Source organism: Centroberyx affinis, unplaced genomic scaffold, assembly GCF_046629955.1.
Source record: "Centroberyx affinis isolate AG114_WGS23_722 - 3 ecotype Tasmania unplaced genomic scaffold, CSIRO-AGI_Caff_v1 ptg001532l_1, whole genome shotgun sequence".
Classification (NCBI taxonomy): domain Eukaryota; kingdom Metazoa; phylum Chordata; class Actinopteri; order Beryciformes; family Berycidae; genus Centroberyx; species Centroberyx affinis.
The window spans coordinates 89,315-110,906 of NW_027279991.1; the positions used below are offsets into that span (position 1 = coordinate 89,315).

At 41.9% G+C, this 21,592-nt stretch overlaps 1 protein-coding gene across 1 annotated transcript; it reads left to right on the top strand.

The window, feature by feature from the left end:
- The first annotated feature begins 276 nt into the window (after positions 1-276).
- On the top strand, positions 277-20,640 carry LOC139650696 (interferon-induced protein with tetratricopeptide repeats 5-like). Its single transcript, XM_071527441.1, has 10 exons — positions 277-423; positions 1,437-1,616; positions 7,418-7,607; positions 12,523-12,714; positions 12,898-13,125; positions 15,139-15,280; positions 18,795-18,915; positions 19,259-19,403; positions 19,548-19,595; positions 20,249-20,640. Exons 1-10 carry the CDS (start codon positions 419-421, stop codon positions 20,444-20,446), a joined length of 1,449 nt encoding a protein of 482 aa, XP_071383542.1. The 5' UTR covers positions 277-418; the 3' UTR covers positions 20,447-20,640.
- The last annotated feature ends 952 nt before the right edge of the window (positions 20,641-21,592 follow it).

The window sequence follows — 21,592 nt, forward strand, 5'->3', positions numbered from 1 at the left end:
GCTAGATGGCTGTTACCTGTAACTTGGCGCAACACAAAAGTAATTGGGCTTTATCAGCATAAGTTATTTAGCACAAGTTGCCACCGTGCTGCAGTGTGACCCTGCTTTGTCTCAGCCGGGTAACCAAACTATAACACACAAACACAACAAAAAGCATTGAATTCACCAAGGTGACCATGAAGGCATCATACGAGATCAGTTTCATTCTGTCTCTGTTGTCTGCACATAGTTTCTGTTCAGGTTCTCGTTTATCAAGAAAATATATCAGCACTTCACTTTCAGTTCTCCCAGTTAAAAGCACCTGCAGCATCATCGTGACTGTGGCCTAACGGTGGACTTCATCATAGTTGCTCTCGCTTCTCTAAACTGTGCATCAGAATTTTTAACAGGTCGGATCCTGAACGGTGAATAATTCAAAATGAGGTAAGTTTGCTTCTGTTTAACGGCTGATAGGACACCAAACTTTATTAATCCTATGATAAATTTTAGACGGATTTCATAAAATTCTCCCAGCAAAAGTAAAATAATTCCTATCAATCCAATATTTTAAAGTATTCAGTGTTTCCTCTTTTCTTCTTGTTAGGGTGGAAAGGCCTCTGAACCATGTAAACCATCACGGGACACTAAAACTCTCCACTGAAACCCAGATTTATGTTATTGCCTTTAAGAATTAATTTACAAAAACACAGCCTAATTTTACAATTAAATAAATACATACATAAATCAGGTTTTCCTGCCTGTTTTTCTGTAGCTGTGGCCATATCTGATATTTAATAAAAGAACGATATCATCAAACTGATATATTGATCGAGCCTGGTTCCAGACTCCTGAATCGCGACCCGCCTATTCTTCAGATTTGGTCGTTGCTCCATTCAACGGCGATTTCAAAAGCCTTTGTGGGCGGGATTGGCGTTTTGGCATAAGAATATTTGTTGAACTCACCTCCTTAACCAACATGTTCTCTCTGCAAAGATGACATTTTTGTCTAAAACGGCCGACATTCTAGGTGAAGTTAGTAAATAATACCTCCAGCATCAGTGAGACTAAAAATAACGTCAGTCGCTAGTGACTGTTTCGGGGGAAATCAACAACCCCCCCACACAGAAAACGGATAAAGAGGATGCAATGTCAGACTGAATAATGGAGTGGAAACAAAATGGCCATTCAGTCTGAATATCAGGGAAATATTGATCTGACCCTTAAAGGTGATTTTAAAGTTTGTATCAGTAGAGCAGCCATTCTCTACAGATCTGCTTTCTTTCTCTCAAAGCTGTTTGAACCATCTATTTTGTTTTCTACCACCACACCCATCTTTCTTTCTCTCCCTCCCTTTCTCTATCCACTCCTTTCCTTTTCTTCTTTAATTTTTCTCTCTCTCTCTCCCTGTCTCTCTCTCTCTCTCCCTCTCTCTCTCTCTCTCTCTCTCTCTCTCTCAGTGATGATGACAAGGCTCTGCGCTCCAGGCTGCTGCGGTTGGAGAGTCGGTTCACCTGGGATCTGAAGAAGGAAGACCTGGATCTGGAAGGTCTCAGCACACGACTGCAGGAACAAATAGATAAGGGTTTCGGAGAGCAGAGTGCCATCATCAACTCCTACAGCTTCCTGGCTTATGTCAGGTACAGTATGTTTCAGATAGATTAGTTTTTTAGGCGAGGTATAGTAGTTAGGAGAAAGATGTATGTTATTGTACAGAGAATGCTTGCTAAGTTAATTAATGAAGCGAAGCCTGCAGCCAGAAAACTTTCAGGTGTGACAGGAAAAGTAAAGGAGGTGGAGTCCGGATATACATAATAATAATAATAATAATAATAATAATGATAATAAACCTTATTTATATAGCACTTTTCTTGACAATGTTACAAAGTGCTTCACAAAAGAATAAAATAGGCTACAATAAAACAATAATATATGTGTGTGTAAAATGAAATAATAAAAAAAAAAACAATAATAAAATTCACACAGAGATAAAAGCTTTTGTAAAAAAGAATGTTTTAAGAAGAGATTTAAAAGCAGTGACAGATTTAGCAAACCGAAGCCCCGTTTCATTAGTCATTTCAACCGGCCCTCGTTGACTTCCCCTCGGCACTTACGTGTCGTTTCATTACTCTGATAACTCAAGTGAACTTTCTGAGATCGACCCTTCAGGGCCGAGGGAGCGAGTCAACATCGATGTAGACTTCACAAGCGCATATTTCCCAGGATGCATTGGGATCGTCCGTCAATTCCGGCACATGAACAGGCAATGAATATAAATGCAAGTAAACAAACAAAATTTAGAGGATGTAGACATATTTATGAAATTAACGCATCTGCAATATTTCATTACTCATTGTTCTTTGTCATTTTTATTATTTATTCTTATTATTAATTATTAGGCCTGCTTAAGGGCAAGTGCATTCCATTTCAAATATTCTGCTCCCCCTCGGACCCTGCACCCCCGCTCTGCAAGTGGCCACTCGCGTTACGTATGGTGCTACGTATTACCAAGTGCCGAGGGGAAGTGAGGGAGGGCTGGTTAAATGACTAATGAAACGGGGCTCTAATCTCAGCAGGTAACTCATTCCAGAGTTTGGGGCCTGGACTGCAAAAGCCCGATAGCCTTAGTCACCAGCCGGGCTCTGGGAATAACCAGAAAGCCTATCAGCCGATCTTAGAGGCCGCCCAGGCACATAAGGGGTTAGTAGATCTTTGATATAATTAGGGACCTGGTCATGTAAAGCCTTGAAGGTCAACAGTAAAATGTTTAAATCAATGCGAAAATGAATGGGAAGCCAATGCAGGGAGGCCAGAATTGGAGTTATATGATCTTGTTTTCTTGAACCAGTAATAATCCTAGCAGCAGCATTTTGAACCAATTGAAGATGAAAGAGGTAAGTCTTAATAATACCTGTGTAGAGGGCATTACAGAAATCTAAACAAGAAAAAATAAAGGCATGGACAACCTTGTGTAAATCCTCAAAGGATAAGAAGGATCTAATTTTTAAAATTAACTTAAGTTGAAAGAAACACGATTGAAGAACCTTCTTAACCTGGTCATCAAAACAAAGGCCAGAATCAAATAAAACACCCAAATTTCTTGCAGTTGGCTTAATGTTTGTGAAAGGGCTCCAAGATTGCAGGCTATCTGACTGAAAGACTTGGGTGTGGCAAACAAAATAATATCCGTTTTGTCATCATTAAGTTTGAGGAAATTTTGAGAAGTCCAGCAACTGATATCAGAATGTCAGGTGGTAAGTTGGGCTGCTATGAGTAGTGGGTTGTAACAGGATATATAACTGGGTGTCGTCAGCATAACAATGGTACTGTACATTGTGCTTATAAAGAACTATTTCTCTGTATGTAAACGTGCCTCTTCCTCAGTACCTAAAGGATATAACTATGTTGTATTGGACATCTGTCTTGGAGGTGACTCCCACCTGACCATCATGGCCATTTATCATCTTCCCTCAGCTAACAGTGAGGCATTGGTGGCCATTAGTAAACTGTGGTCAACCTACGCCTCCAATGAAGTACTTATCATGGGTGATCTTAATCTTTACTGGCTCTCTAACAACTCTTGTAAGAATGAATTAAATCTCTCTCAGCTGATCTCTAAACCAAGGCCTAATTTAAAGAATTCGTCAAATTCCACATTGATAGATATTATTCTGACAAATACACCCCATAAATACTCAGCCACTGGGGTTCTGTCCCAGGACATCAATGATCACTGTCCAATAGTATGTATCAGAGCATCTATACCTCTCATCTATAGAAAGAACTTGCTCCATTCCTGACCCTGACATAGCTCTTAATACATTTTCTCACATATTCACTCACATTGCAGATAGACATGCTCCATATAGGACAAACAGAACAAACCCCTGGTTCTCTCCTCAGCTATCAGAAGTGATTTGTTGAGACAAAGCATGGTCCAACGCTAGATCCTCAGGCTGATTGGCAGACCTGCAGGCAGCACAGGAACCAGTGTGTTAGACTAATTAGAAAAGCAAAATCTGACTACTACCTGTCCTCTCTGTCAAACTGTAATGGAAACACAGTTGCCTTCTGGAAAACTGTAAAATCACAAAAAACAATCTCTCAACTTCGTTACCGCCATACCTGCCAATATTAGGCTGTGAAAAAGAGGGAGATTTTCTTACTAATGGATTGTCTATTGTCGGGGTGGGGTGGGGGGTTAAAATCTGCCTTTAACAACTATTTTCTGGTGCGTTTTGTAAATTTATTGTACATTATTGTACAATATACTTGCATTTGTGACCTCTCACAGAGATTAATATCCTATATAATCCAATCTAGAAATAACAGAATGAAATGCAGTATCAAATGTAAAAAAAGCACTTAAAATATCAAATAGGGCCCTACCAAAGTAGTTTGTTGGTTTACCATGGTAGTTTCCATTTCCATTTTCCAGTAACTAAGAAATATTCTATACCAGATAAGCAAGCATTCAGTCAGTGTCGATATTTTAAGATTATGTCACTTGGTTTATACAAAATAGCGAGTAAATAGCTAGTACATCTACAAGTTTGCTGATGTGGCTCGCGGATAGAAAGGGGAAGGTGTCGCACCAAGTGGACTGACATTTGAAAGCATATTTCTTCTTCTTGGGATCTGTTTCATCCATTTTCAGCCCAAACTGAGCGGAGCGGAGGGCCTGAGCGAGCGCAGTGACGAGTGAGGCAGGTCAGGCCGGCTCGTCTGAGCGCGCTCACCTCTGCCTCTGGGCTGGGTTGCCAGGTTCCACGACACAAATCCCACACAGAAACTGAGAAACACCCATTTGATTTGTATCACTATGAAATCGGGAGATTAACGGGAGAAATTACCAATTGGGAGCACAGCGGGAGAAAGGGTTAAAAATAGGGAGACTCCCGCGAAAATCGGGAGTGTTGGCAGGTATGGTTACCACCGCAGATTATCTGTGAAACCGGTCCTATTACAAACAAACTTGGCTGAAGATGTTAATCATCATTTTATCTCCTCTGGCCACTTATTTGACAGATTACCTGCTGATACAATCCCAATTGATTCCTCCTCTGAACCAGCAGTGGGAGCTTTATCTGCTCTTTCTCTTTCTATGAGCAGCAAATTCTCTTTTAGGCCTGTCACTTATTCCCACATACCGAAACGGAGGCTGCCGGGTAAAAGAGCCGTCATCACTAGAGCAAAACACTCTAACCAAACACATCCTAATAACCCTGGATGTATCTCCTATATATATACACAACATTATCCTACTGCATCAGTACAAACATTCTGTAACACACAGTAGATTACAAATGTAAATGCTGTAGGTGTGAGGGTGAATTGGATTGGATTGTCCATGTATGTTCACTGAATGCTGAGTTTGTAACGTGTGATTGATTGTGCTTGTTTGTTATTTTTGTATATGTCTTGCAACTGTTCTGTCTCTTGAAAAAACGATCTTCATCTCAATGGGACGGAAGTTACATGCCTTTTTATGAGAAGCCACGCCCCCTTTGGGCCAATCAGTGTGAAAGGTTAATCAGTTCTTCTTTGCCCCATGACCAAACTTTCCACAAAGTTTCATGCAAATCCGTTCATAACTTGGAGTTATCCTGCTAACAGACAGACAGACAGACAGACAGACAGACAGGAAGACAGACAGACAGGCAGACAGACAGATGGAACATAACCCCCTCCTGTCTAGACATAGCCGCCTTGCTAATTTTTCCAAAACTTGGTGCAGTGGTAGAAGGCTCTTGTCACAAACAGGATATTGTTACTCACTTCATTTGCTCTGGAACAACAGCGCCCTCTTCCTGTTTTGTGCTGTAAAGCAATCTAGGAGTGTCATGGTTGTGACTTTTTGGCTGGTCTATGTTTTGTATTTCTTTCTATGTTTTGTATTTCTTTGTCTGTTTCCCTGTCTAGTTCTCTTAGTTCTATGTGTACCTTGTTTCCTGTCTGCCCCAGCTGTGTCTAATTTGTAATCACCCCCCATGTGTATATTAGTCTCGTTCCCCAGTCAGTCTTGGTCGGTTCATTGTTCTGTTACTTGTGTTATGTTTGTGTCGGTTTGTGTAGAGCTCTTGTTTTTGGATTTCCTGTGTCACTATCTGTTCAATTAAACACCCGGTCTTGGGGTTTGATCACAACCTGCCTCGCTGTCCTGCGTTTGGGTCCTCACCACACATCCCCGTGACAAGGAGATTTCCAACCAACTACAAAATGCGGTAGAGGCTGCCTATTTTCTGTTTACCATAATTGTACTAATGTCGCAAAAAAAAAAATTGCTAATGATTAATTGATATTAAAATGCTACACGTAGCTAGCCTGATATTCAGACTGAATGGTCATTTCATTACCACTCCATTATTCAGTCTGAGATTCCCTCCATGCCGTTTTCTGTATGTGGGGGTTGTTGATTTTCCCCGAAACAGTCACTAGTGACTGATGTTATTTTTACGGTGCGTTCACACCAAACGCGAAGCAGATTTTCACAACCCACGAATATTCAAGTAACGTTATGCCGGGAAAGCCAGCTGTGCTAATGGTTGTGCTACCTGGCTAATGCTTGTGCTAACTTGGTTCATAGTAAAGTACAACCGATAGCTGGAATAAAGTAACAGACACATATTTTCAGAACTTACCAGGTAGTCCAACTTCCTCGCTGACTTTTCTCCAAGCTCCCTCCTTTTTGTTACGGTCTCCGTATGCCAGGGGACTTGTGTCATACAGCTCCAGGAGCCCACAGATGGCTACTATTAGCTTATCCTCCATTTTGTGATTCAGTGACGTTGGGAGAATCTCAACACCGATAGGCCTTCGCGACACAGCGTCACGCAAATTTTCACATCATACGCGTCGCCCGGCGCAAACTCATGTTTGTTCGCTTCACGTTTGGTGTGAACGACGCCTTAGTCTCACTGATGCTGGCCGTATTTACTAACTTCACCAAGAATGTTGATTGTTTTCGACAAAAATATCGTCTTTGCAAAAATAATATGTTTGCACAATATGTTGGTTAAGCGGTGATTTCAACAAATAGCCTATTATTCCGCCGAAACAGCAGTGAAAAACCGTTGCACGAATGGTTCAAACTTTAGTCCCGCACACAAAGGCGCTGATTGGCCTGATCATTTTTCCAAGCTAGAAATTGCCTTTGAATAGAGCAACACCAGACTCTCAGGAGTCTGGAACCAGGCTAACACGTAGCACCTTTAAAGTTAGAATTGAGAGTGCAAAATGGCTTTAAGAGCACACTGGCAAGGTTAATGTTGAGGGGAAATTTGTAAGCTAAGATGAAACTTTAATTCTGTCCCTATGAGGGAACTGGGTTGTTGCAGCCACAAAAAGTAGTAAGATACATCAAAGAAAATATAGGAATAGAGCAAATGGGGGGTATTTAAACATTTCACAACCAACATCTGCCATCCTCATCTGTCTTCAGGTATCATCAGGATAAACCAGAGGAGGCGATGTCTCTCCTTAGCCAATCAGAAGAGAAGACCAGACAGTGTTTTGGTGAGGATAGTGAGCTGCGGCTCATCGTGACGTATGGAGACCTGGCCTGGCTGAGCTACCACACTGGAGACTTCACACAATCACACAGATACTGCCGCAGGGTGGAGGACATACTGGTAAACACACACACACACACACACACGCACACAATGTTGTTAGATTTTCAAAACAACAAGAAATATTAGTTACAAGTGTATCCCCTTCAGTTGATGGCTTGGTGGCATTTTCTTAGACCCCCAAATCCACTGGCCTTCAGTGTTAGGAAAATGGTGGTTAAAGCCCATTTATTCTGTGTATGTCTAGTTTACATTTCCCCCAATCATTTTGCAATGCATGCTGTATGTAATTCATTTTGTTAATATTCACAAATTTTTGTCATTTTTTAAATCCAAACTTTACAGTGTCAAACCAAGCTTGGAATGAAATGTTGTCCCAGCTAACAAAGACACCCTAATTAAAAAGACATGGATGTAACAGTAAAGTTTATAAGGTGATTTGTTTTTGAGGGATTTCCTGGAGGATTGACAGGAAGCAGCGGAATGTAAAGGAGTGCTGAGATGAAAACACTCAACTCGGTACAATGAAGTGAGGAGAAAACAGAGGGTGCATTCCATTTGGTAACGATTTCTCCTCGTCTCCTCGCCTCGCGTCTCTTCCTCGACTCCTCGGTCAAAGGTCACGGAGGAAACGAGGAGAAGATGCGAGGAGGCGAGTGAACCTGGCTTGTCAATTGGAACGTCCTCACACCGCCGTATTGAACTGACCTGTGAAGCGCTGCGTTGAGGCTCCTCCCACACAGGATGACAGCTGTCTAAATTATTCTAAGGCTCATGTTTTATCCACATAAAAACGTTTAACAAAGTTCAGATTAATGTTTAATTCATCTAAATTATGCCAGCCTATAGTGAGCCTTGTCTACCTCAAAAAAGGTAGAACAAAAAATCCCTAATGCCTAAAAAGCGTTTCTGTTTTTATTCAGTTTTTTTGTGTTATTCTGTCTGCTGTATGCTACATTTTAATTTTGTGAAGCACTTGTAGCACTGATAAGAAAGGTGCGATACAAATTGTCCAACTTTTATCCTTTATGCGACTTGGATTAGACAACGATCATGTGGCTGTTTGACACTTACTGGCAATGAACCAAAGTGCTTTCTTTTTATTCCTAAATAAATAAATACAATTCCCAAATAACCATAGATCTAGCTGTAAGAGCAAAATGTGCGATTTAAAACAAGGAAATGCTGTTAATGTTTAGTAAGAATTTATTCTCCAGAAGAGAAATTCCATGGCAACACACACAAACACAATTCATAAGCATGATGAACACTGAATGAGAGACACATCAAACAAACGCAGCAAACCAGCTGGTGATCCAGAGAAGACACAGAAGTGATTCCAGCAAAAGACAAACATGCCGGCCTTTATGATGAAAATATGTGCTGTCATGGCAACGGTCATTACGCACCGTGACCAAGGTTATGAATATGGTGAGAATGGAAACAGAGGTAGGCTACGCCTAAAAGGCAGAGAAATTTGAATTTTATTTATTTTTTGACATTAAAAAAAATAAAATAAAACTGTCTCTAATATAGTTGAAAATCGCTCCGTCTGCTGCTCAGCCCGTGCGTCCTCGGTCACTTCCCAGAGAAACCCCAGCAGCTCCCTCTGCTCTTCACCTCTTGGCTGCCGGGGGACCCGAGGAAGCCGCGGAGGTCACACATGGGAGCGGGCAGCAGCATCTGATGGCCCCGGTTGCTCGTCAGGGGGACTGGGATCGGGGCTGGATGGGGAGCGCACAGCGGCTGACTCCGGCTGCTGGTCCACATGAGTCTGTTAAAGCGGGAGGGAGCGCCGACGGCCTCCCGCCGGTAGCCTCATGCATGAGGGAGAACCGGGGCCAGGCTGCAGCCGTTTGCTCCCCATCCTCAGACCCAGAGCCCGTTGCTGCTGACTTGAGGTCCTGTTAGAAAGAGACGCGCATGGTAAAAGAGACGCATGTGTGCATTTATAGGCTATTTCTATATGTCCTAATGAACGGATTTCATTTAGGCTTATTAGATCATGGAATGTCATTCATATTAATGATAAATAACTATAAAATAAAATTCACGTTACTTGCCCCCCACTCACCCCACTATGCGCTGGAGGATCAGCTGGCCGTCTCCTCTGTCCCTATATCACATTCGAGCCTTAAAATAATTTACTGATGCCTATTTGGGAAAAGTTTGACATCCTACAACTACAGCAGATCTGTCAGTATATGAACATTTAAGTATACCCCTTCATTAACAAATGTTAGGCTAACATTTAAAACCTCTGCTATTTCTGTTTGAAAAATATATAACAAGTTGGTGCTACTTACTTACCTTGCGAGGCAGCTGGATTCGCGGAATCATCTGGCAAGTCAGGTTAGCTACTTACACCTGTGGATTTTTTTTCTGCCAATGTCCGCACGTTTTCTGATGGTATGGAGGCGGGCTTATATCCGCACGTGCCAATAGTTAATTGACTTCACTCATTATTTCCGCATCGAGGATACACCTGAGTATCCTCCGACCACGCCTTATTGGAGGACGGAGGCGAGGAGACTTGAAGGATCCTTCATGTGTCTTTTAACCAACTGGAACATCCTTAATGATGGCGGCTCATTTTTGGATGCCGGGTCAGCGAGGAGACGAGGTCGCGAGGACGGAGGAGGAGACACAATACAATGCACCCGAGGAGACATGAAGGATCCTTCATGCGTTTTTTGACCAATTGGAACGTCCTTCATGATGGCGGCTCATTTTTGGATGCCGAGTCAGCGAGGAGACGAGGACGGAGGAGAGGACGCATTTTGGCCAAATGGAATGCACCCAGAGAGTCAGAACAAACCAATAGAAGGCTTCGGGCCCTATCTTACAGCCAGCTCAAACGCAGCAAAAGTGTCATTGCTAGTTTCCGACCGACGCAGTTGTCATTTTCACGCCCAGCGCCCACGTTGTTTAAATAGCAAATGTACTTGCGGCCATCTTTGCGCCCATGGATGTGTTGGTCTTAAAATTAGGTGTGGTCAGGCGCATTGTTGGCGCATTGCTATCTTGAGGCAGTGGAAAGCAATTGCGCCATTGACCAACAAAAACCTGGTCTAAAGTCTGCCGCAGCATTTTCCTGCTATTTAAAGAGCGCATTATTCAGATAGTAAGATGTCTCTCTCTCTCTCTCTCACACTCACACACACACACACACACACACACACACACACACACACACACACACACACCGCGCATGAGCAGATCCATTTCCTCAGCAGAAAACCGTTCGTTTCTCCAACTTGCTGAATCTGCCATTTAAATAGCAATGCACCAAGGTGCAAGCACACCTGGCTCTTAAAGGGAATGGGAGATGACATTCTGATTGGTTGAGTTCATGTTACGCCCAAAACACACCAGTGATTAATTAAGGGACTCAGTACAACCCCCTTGCGCCTTGCGCCTTACTTTGCGCCCACATTGTGCGTCGTTTAACTAGCAATTTGGATTTGGACTCCCTGAATGCACTTGCGCCATGCGCTTTAGACCATGCGCCATGGATCGTGTAAATAGGGCCCTTCGTGTTTATTGTGATGGATTCTATTTGAGGGCTAAACAGAACAATTTCTGATTTGCTGTCATTGAGTTGGAGGACATTTTGAGACATCCAGCACTTAACATCAGAAAGACAGTTATTAAGGATATTGAGACTGGTGGAATCACTAGGATTTAGGGGAATATATAACTGCGTATCTGCATAACAGTGAAAATGTATATTATATTTGCAGATGATATCGCCAAGAGGAAGCATATGATAGAGAAAGGTAATGGGCCTAGGATTGATCCTTGAGGGACACCATACTTAAAAGGAACAGAAAAAGAAACGCTATTTCCTATCTCAACAGAGAAAGTTCTATCGGCAAGATAAGAACTGAAAAAACTGAGGGCTGGGTCAGTAAGCCCCACCAAAATAAGTGCAGGTCTAGCCATCCTGTTTAAGTCGGGACTGGGGATCAAGGTAGAGGCTACTGTGGAGTGCTGGGTCCTTTTGGAACAGACAGAGATCCAGTTTAAATTTTTGTTTATAAATGTTTATGCGCCTAACCAGGAACGAGACAGAATGGGGCTTTTTCAGCGTTTGGGACAGGCCCTACAACAGTATGATAGGGATAAAACTGTCATAACGGGAGCAGATTGGAACTGCACTCTAGATTTCACTATATATCCTTCCTCACAGAAAGTCTCTGTTAATGGCATTTTGTCAGAGCAGACTATTTTAAATACAGGTGCTCCCCAAGGGTGCATCTTGCCACCGATACTATTCTCAATGATATGGCTCTGATTGGGTTACTGCAGGAGGGTAATATTGAGAGGGAAATGTTATATTTTAATCATTTATTTATTAATGGTGACCTGTTCAGCTAGTGTTCAGACAGTGCACTGGTCATCAATACTAATAAAACCAAAGAGCTGGTTATCAGCTGCAACGGTAGCCTGCTCCACCCCAGCCAACCGGTTAAAATTAATGTCCAGTTGGTAGAAGTGTAAATAACAGAACTTTAAAGACTTAGGTATTTTCCTGGATAACACTCTAAGCTTTTCAGCTAACACAGTATACATTTTTAAAAAGGCAATGCAGCGTCTGTATCTTTTGAGAAATTTAAATAGTTTTGCTGGAACAGCAGGAACATTCTAGAGTTGGTCTATAGAAGTCTCACTGTAAGTGTTTTGACTTATAATATCTCAACTTGGTATGGCAACCTTGGGGTTAAGAACAGGAGCAAACTGGCAAGGATCGTAAGCATGGCCAGTGACATTATAGGGCAGCCACAGACACAATTGACTGAGATATATGTGGTCTGAAACAGGGATAAAGCTAAGCAAATTCTGGCCGATCCCTCACATCCTCTTTTTATCAAACGGAAGGTCTTTCTGTGGAATAGTGTATGCTTTTAAATGGTGATAATAAAGACCATTTGGAATCTCTCTTTCTCTCTCCCTCCTCCGTCTATCTGTCCAGGTGAAGTACCCTACCGGTTCTCCTACAGTTCTCCATCCAGAGGTGTATGGAGAGAAGGCCTGGACCTACCTCAAGTTTTCGATCCTCTACTACCCCAAAGCCATCAACTGCTTCCTTAAAGCCTTGAAGTTGCAGCCTGACGACAGAGAGTGGAACGCCGGCTACGCTATCGCCCTCTACCGCACCGAATGGGTACATTCAGTTAATTGATGGATAAGTCATTTGATCAATCAGTCAGTCAATCAGTTGGTCAGATGTAATGCTTAGGATTTGGTCAATTTGAATAACAAAAGATTTTCTCTGACATGGAAGTTGAAGTGTAGATGTTTAGTCCAGGGATTCTCCACAGCAAGCTGACTGAAGTCTGATTTCCAGATTGATCCAGAAACACTTCTTGAAGCCGAGGATTCTCCAGCCATCAAGCAGCTTCGCCGAGCCGTGGAGATCGACCCTGATGACGCCGTTCTGCTGGCGCTGCTGGCTCTGAAGCTCTCCTCCTACAAGAAACACCAAGAAGCTGAATCTCTGATGGAGAGAGTGCTGGAGATCGGTCCTGACTGCCCTCATGTCACCCGCTACATAGCCAGATATTTCCGCAAACAGGTAGCATTGAACTGTCTGTCTGACTCTGTATTTATTAAAATAGTTTGGTATTTTGAACCCTGGGCCCAAATAACATGTTTTCCGTCATGATCCCTATTAGTGGAAACCAGAACTTTGCTAGCCGCCTGCTCCGCCCGTCCGGTAACACCGGGCAGCCCCTCCCACTCTACTGCATACACAACAGTCTTGAAAACTATGATTGGGCAGTGGTGGCGTAAAGGTTAGAGAAGCGAGCTTGTCGGTTCAATCCCCCGGACTGGCAGGATAAATCTGGGTGGGGAAAGTAAAAAGCAGCGTTTGCCCCTCCCTCATTACCACCACTGAGGTGCCCTTGAGCAAGGCCCTTAACCCCAACCGCTCCAGTGGAGCTGCTCAGTGGCCAGCAGATCAGACTGTGGTTGTACTGGTCAGCTTCCAGGTGTGAATGTGTGTGTGAATGTGATCAGGGCGTTCCTGAAAAAGAGAGCATTGCTCTCAGTGAAACTCCCCCTGAATAAATAAAGGTGAAAAAATAAATAAATAAATGTTGTTTTTCAAAACACGACACACACAGTATAATCATACTGTGTGTCAGTGTGTTATCTCAGCGCTGCTTTCGACACAGTTGATCATAACATGCTCATTGACAGACTAGAGAGGTGGGCGGGAATCACTGATGTGGCCTTAAACTGGTTTAGGTCCTATCTATTTAATAGATGTTTCTCTGTGTCTATGGCTAGCTCAGTTTCATCCCCCACGAACATACACTATGGTGTCCCCCAGGGATCAATTCTGGGTCCCATTTTATTCTCCATCTATATGCTCCCTCTTGGTGACATCATCCGTAAATACAATGTCAAGTTTCACTGTTATGCTGATGACACACAGCTCTATGAGCTGATCGTGGCCACTCTAGACAATGCTCGTAATTCCACCAGACGCCGCAGCGCGTTTCAGAAGCGTCCCAGAGGCGGCTCTCCGCTCTGCTCCGCAAAAAATACGCGCCTAGTCTATTTTTGACGGAAGCCGCGTCAAGCTGCACAGAGCAGATCGAGCTGGGCAGGAAGTCAGACACAGGAACGGTAGAGCATCTGGTCAATTTTCAAAATAAAACACCCTGTGCAGACTCCCGATGTCACATCAGCAACGTTATAACCGAGGAGAAAAGGAGAAGAAATGCAAGTGTTCTCCTGCTAACAGGCACTGTATGTGAAATATAGATACGAAATAATTATGAGGATGAATGTATTTTTAACAACTAAAACACAGCCACGAATCTTTGATCCATGTCATTCATAATTGGACTTAACCGTATTAACTTTGTCTGTAGGCTACAGCACAACAATGTAGGAAATAACAACAATAAACACAATTAAAACAGACAAAAAAAGAAACCATTTAACTACATAGCCTACTGGTAGAAGCACAAAAATCAAGGGAAAATGACCAGATCAGCAAGTCAAACAAATCGGCCAGACAAAACGCTCCCGGTGTGGTTTGAAGCTGTGCAGAGGACAGAACAATACTGCGTCACAGCCGGAACGCGATGCAGCCGCCCACGGTGGACTCCAGCTGTCAGGGTGACATGAGGTTTCTCCTCAGTGACAGGGTGAGGAGCTCAGTGATCCAGAAGGACCTCAGTGTTGAGCTGCTGCTCCTCCACAATGAGAGGAGCCAGTTGAGGAGGTTCAGGCTCCTGGTAAGGATGCCACCCGGTTGCTTCCCTTTGGAGGTGTATTGGCAACAACCGACTGGGAGAAGACCCAGATATAGACCCAGGATACACTGGTGGGACTACACCTCCCAGCATCCCTGGGAACCCTTAGAACCCCCAGGAGGAGCTGGAGGGAGTTGCTAGGGAAAAGGTAATCTGGGCTGCTCTACTGTCCTGTTGCCCCGCAACCATAACCTGGATAAGCAACTATAGTAGAAAATGGAGGGATGGTTTGTTTTTACTGAACAATCTCAAAATAAAAAAATGCAGAAATTATCCCATAACATGTTTATGAAAGAATAAGTGTGTCACTGTTCCAGGGTCAGGTGGATCGGTCTATTGATCTGCTGAAGCGAGTGCTGCAGAGGAGCAGCCAGTCGGCCTTCATCCACCATCAGCTGGCTCTCTGCTATAAGACCAAGAAGATGGCTCTGTTCAACAAAAAGCCCTACTGCAACCAAGGTACACACACACACACACACACACCATTGATCTCCTACTACACTACTACTATACTACTACTATACTATACTATACTGCACTACTGCACTATAATATACTTCATGGTATTATACCATACTATATACTACTATATACAATGTACTGTACTGTTCTGTACTAGACTATATTATACTTTAGTATGTAGTACTGTACTATACTGTACTAGTATAGTACATGCCACCAAACCCAAGTTCAGATGGAGAAGCAGTAGAGAAACCTTACATAGAGCATCTGTGGAAAAGAACGGATCGTCCCGACATAAGAGAGGAAAATCCTGAAAATGTTGTTTTATTTTCTAAAAGTGGATCGTCGTCTCATCTGGAGACACTTTGGTTTGAAACTAGATCACAGATCTGGGCAGTTTGTCCTCAGGTTATAGCTGAATCCAAAGTAATAAAGTAGAAATTATTAAAGTGGATACAGACAACTTTTCAACTTTCCCCCGTTGTCCCCCCCTAGTGTTTCCAAGTGGTATTGTTGTTGTTTGTGCTGCTGTTGCAAAGACAACCGGATCTCTTTCTGTTAGAGCCTAGCTCTGTGCAACAGAACAAACCATCTGTCTGCTTATCAACTCCTTGATCAAAACACAATATAGTAACTTTCACCACTGCTCATTTTAGAAAGGCCACTACAAGAAAACCTGTTCTTTGTTTAGATTATCAAACGGAGAATAGATAATTTGTTTGTTTCTGGCTGTTAGCGTTAGCGTTACCTAGCGTAGCTAGCGTTAACAACATGGCTAATGTTGCGAATGCTAGCGACGCTAGCTAGCAATAGCAGCCAGAAACAAACATAGTTAGCTAGATGTTTGTTTTCTTTTGTTTGTTTCTGGCTGGTCCTGGCTTCCTTGTAGCTCCTGGTTTGTTTTCTGGCTGCTAGCAGTAGCGTTAGCAACATGGCTAACTCTACCACTACCGATAGCTACCAGGGAAAACCTGTTGTTGGTTGCACAATGGATGACTCACTTCCTTTGTGCCGTAAATGGAGCCTTCATTCTCCCAGGAGATCGTACCCGGTGGCAGACAGAATTGCATAGTGAAAGCGAGGCTTATAGGAACCAATCTAAATGCTGATGGTGTCATTATTCTATAGACATTACACTGTGCAATCAACATTTACTTCATAATGATAAGTTAAAGCAAAAAAGTTGTCTATAGGGTCTTAAATGTTTTGAATTTAGTAAATAAGGACACAATAACAGTGAAAACAAGACATTCTAGCTGTTGCTAGAATGTACTGCACTGAAAAAAGTGAAAAGTTGAAAATAAATAAATGTTAAGGTGCAAAAGTGCAATAAAATAATTTTGTTTCCTGAAACTGACACTCATAATCATGATTAATAATTGTGATCACAATGTTAAAAAGGCCGTCTGTCCCTTTAAGACGGTACGTGCCTCCAAAATCTCGCACGTAGAACTACAAGGATGTAGACCAGCTCGCGGCTATGGGGAATTGCGAGTCATCAATAACTGTTAGTTAAATGGTTTAAATACCGCAGTTTGGCGTTCATTAGTTACGGTGGGATTTGTGCGTCCATGAAAACCGTGAGTAGTTTCCTGCGTTTCCTTGGCATTAACCGTGTAGTTCTGTAACTAAGCATTAAGAGAATGTAATCTATATGTCAGCCGGTTTACCGTTTGAAGTGGTAATTGTAAGACGGCATGAATATTGCATTAGGCATATATAAGATGTTTACTCAGTCTAGATCGCCTTTCTGTCAGAGAGCAGTGTATTAAGATATGTAATGTTTATGTGGTTTGGGGAAATTGACTTATTTTGCCACTGGCGCAGGCGCACTAATGCCCATGTGCCTTACACGTGAAGGGGCGTGCTTTAGCCTCATGGACAGTAACTAGACAGCATGCACCTAAGTAAAGAGTAGCCAGAAGATATCTGTAGGTTACCCCTAAGACAGTCCTAACCTTAGCCCAGCATTCTAGGTTTATTCTAGGTTTATTATAGAGGATGTATATTTGATATTTACCGTATTGTCTGTATACTTAATTCTATATTTTGTATTCTGTTTGTTTACAGAAACCACAAGTTTCACTACCACTGGTTTAACTATCTTAAGTTAATTGTCCTACAAGTATAAATAAAGGAACCCTTTACTGCAAAAGGCCTGGTTATTGGAACCCCTACTTGATGATAACCCCAGAGTTCTAACCGGACTCCCCACAGTGATTTGAACTGTCCCATCACCACAGAGTTCACTATTTCACTATTTTTCACACAATATTCAGCAAAATAATCAGGATTAACATTTTTGCTTGTTAGATTATTCATTGGGGAGGGGGGGGGGCATTTCAGCTTTATTGGATAGTGACATGGCAGAGATAAGTGATGACACGCAGCACAGGGATCGGGCCAGATTCAAACCCATGCCGCTGTAATTAGGACTTAGCCTCAATGGAACGTACTCTACCAGGTGAACCCCTGTACTGTACTATATTATACTATACTATACTGTACTGTACTGTACTGTACTGTACTGTACTGTACTGTAGGTGAACCGAAATGCAGAGCCACGAGGCAGGAGACAGGCTTGACAAATCAACAAAGGCTTTACTGAAGAACTTAGGAGGCAGTATATACAGACCATATGTCTAGACTAACAAACAAGCAAGCACAACTGAAATACTCAGCTAGTAAATTAACTAATAACATAAAATAACTGGGAAAGCTCATGTGGATCACTGGGACAGGGGTGGGGGAGTCAAGGGAAACTGACGCAGGGCCAGGTGTGAAGTCAGGATGAGCACAGGAGACATCTGAGGTTGTGACAATACCAGCCTGTACCATACTATATTACACAGTACAATATTGTACTGTCCTATCCTGTGCTGTAATAGACTACGCTGCTGCCTGAGGAAGAGTGCCAAGCTTGAAACGCGTTGCAACTGAGTAGCTGAACCCAAGCCTATATTTGTGTTCATTTATTGCTTTGAAGTGGTTGTGTATTTGTAGCAGATAAACTTTCTGTTTTGTATGTTATACATTTTCCCACTTTTTCTACTTTATGTTTCTCTGACCCATTGGGAACTGATTTTTCCACTGCCTTTTTATGTGGATTCCTATAATAGACAACACCACAATATTCTGTACTATACTATACTATCCTGTATAGCACTATACTGCACTGTATTATACTATAGTATAATATACTATACTATCCTGTATTTAAACGTCAACTAAAACTAAAAACACATTTTTAAACAAGCCTATGATTCATATTTATTACATTCAAATTTTTTATATCTTTTTATATCTTTATTTTATCTTTCATTTTATTTTTACCTATTTTATCAGTTATTTTACATTGTCTCCATGTCATTGTATAAGCACTTTGAAACCATGTTAAGAAAAGTGATATATAAATAAAGTTGTTACTATTATTATCATTATTATTATTATTATTATTATTATTATTATTATTAGGATCACTATGGTACTATCCTATACTATTCTATACTAGAGATGCAGCAGTTGAGGCGTCTTGGTATTCATCACCTGGAGGAAGCTGTCAGGTTAAAGCCTTCCTTCATCTACGCTATGGCTGACCTGGCACTGCTGTATGAGGACAAGGATATGAGCAGGTACCTGTCTGTCTGTCTGTCTGTCTGTCTGCCTGCCTGTCTGCCTGCCTGTCTGTCTGTCTGCCTATTGGCTGTTTCTGTCTGGTCCTCTCCTTTAACCAAGTTTTAGAGCACCAACCATTTTATTATAAACATCCATCCACCTGTCTATCCATTACAACATCCATCCAGTCATTCATCTATTAGTGAGTATGAACTCATATTCTCTCTCTCTCTCTCTCTCTCTCTCTCTCTCTCTCTCTCTCTCTCTCTCTCTCTCTCTCTCTCTCTCTCTCTCTCTCTCTCTCTCTCTCTCTCTCTCTCTCTCTCTCTCTCTTCCCCCCCCCCCCCCCCCCCCCCCCAGAGCTGAGGAGTTGTTACAGAAAGCCTTGGTGATGGCATTAGAGGAGAATAAGGACAGCGCTTGTCAGTTTGTCTATCTGCGCTACGGTCAGTTCCACCAGTACCACACCAAACAGGAAGACCAGGCCATCGCACACTACACCAAGGTAGGGCTGTGTGTGTGTGTTTGCTAATACATGAATAATGTGTATGAAGAAGTTTAGCAAAATGATTGACAGCACAAAATTACTTATACCTTATACCTTTTCTTTATTATATTCTATTCTACTCTGTTCTGTTCTATTCAACAGGGTCTGCTGTTTACAGTGGAGACGGCAGACGGGAAGCAATGTGCTCAGGTCAGCATGCAGGATGTTTATATCTGTTAGTTGTGCCATGTTAAAAACCTCCATTTACTCTAATTTATGTTCTACACTTTTTTTTTTGCTCTGTCCTTTTACTGTTTACTGCTGCAACGACCCAATGTCCCCACAGGTTTCTCACTGTATCGTTTAAAGTTTTGTTTAAAAGCTGTGTAAAGGTTTATTGAATTGAATTGAATTGAATTGAATCTGATACAAGCACATCATTTGTGAAAAACTATGACGTATTTGGCTCTATGAAACCAAATACAAAAGCCTAATACAGCCTACTGGTTACTCAAAACAATTCAACCTGCTCCTATCACATGTCAATAGATCAATAGGAATCAATAGATACAGCCAATCAGGAAAGAGGGGGCTTCCTGGTTGCTCAGCGGTCTAGGGTGCGTGCCGTGTGGCCATGACATCATGGGTGCGGGTGCCTTTATTTGGAGGATTTTTTTAGATGGAGTTTTGTGCTTTGAGCTAGTTAGCCATAGCATAGACTGACAGACTGACTAGCTGCTGGTCCAAGCTAATAACGTAACGTAACGTAACGTAACGTAATATAGGCTAATCTAATCTAATCTAATCTAATCTTCAATAAACAGGAATTTAACTTCAGATATTGTTCCTCCTCTCTCCTCCAGAGGCTGAAGCAGATCGCAAAGCTTCGTCTCTCGAAAGACGCCGACGACAGCGAGGCGCTCGGCCTGCTGGGTCTGGTCTGCAGAGCCGAGGGAGACCGGAGGAGAGCTGTGGAGTACTATGAGAAAGCTCTGGCCTGTGACCTGAACAACGGCCAGTACCTGTCTGCTCTGTGTGAGCTGCGCATGGAGCTGCAGTGACCTGAGAACGTCTTTAAAGATCACATATTATAGGGATTCAAATTCCCCTCTATTCATATACGTATACGATCCAAGATGATTAATGGAAACATTGTTACAATTTTATTTTGTTTGATTGGTTAAATTTAAAGTCTAATTGTCTATGCTTAGTGAATGAATATGAGATGTAATATTGTTGTATGATAGCCTGTGTTACACACTGTCAAGAGGAATGTGAATCTTCTTTTTTTTTCTTTTTTTTCTCTTTTCTTTAAATTTGAATATTGTTTGTAAATTTATAATGTATGGTCAAATGTTGAAAAAGCAATAAAAAAAAGTGTAATCACAAAAAAAAAAAAAATACAAATTTAAAGTTACTGCATTTTCCAAAATCCGTGTTTATTTCCAGGTAGTTTCTAACTCCAGTAAACGCATCACAACTGGACTCTGTCCTGATTGGCTCCCTCACTACAGAATTCCTGAAATCCTTCCAATCAGGGTCCAGTCTGCAGCATCTGAACTGGAAAGCGTCCACTCAGCAGGTTTAGCTCATTTGAATTAGAGGAGCCACTGCTGTCGGCCAATCAGGAGCCAGGATTGTGACGACTCAGTCTTCACATTCATTCAGTTTAACTCATTTAGTTCAACTTTTAATTAAACGACATTTACTAGCAAAACATCATGAAGAACATTATTAGGATTGTCAGCCATAGTAGATTTGAAAACAAAATCATGAAAACTAAATAATATGGAACCTTTCAGCAGTAAGATAAGATAAGATAAGATAAGATAAGACTTTATTAATCCCCTTGAGGAAATTCAGGACAGTGACATACTGGACGTTCTGCTGCATGCAGGTTATTGGCACCATGATGTTGCGGGTGTTGCTTTAATAAAACATTTAAACACTTTTACAATAATATCAAACACTGGACAACGATTGGACAAAGAAAACTTTGGGATTCAATTTAATATTTTTGTTAAAATAGTTCCTGTTTGCTGATCAATAAACATCATCACTTGCTTCATTCCATTCATAGATCAGGAAAGTTCTAGAAAGGAACTCAGCAATGACGAGAGGCTCGGCTTGTTTGGTATTTGCTATTAGGTTTTTGTATTTGGTTTCAAAGGGTTTTGAATCTTTATAATGGCTGTACACTCTGTCTA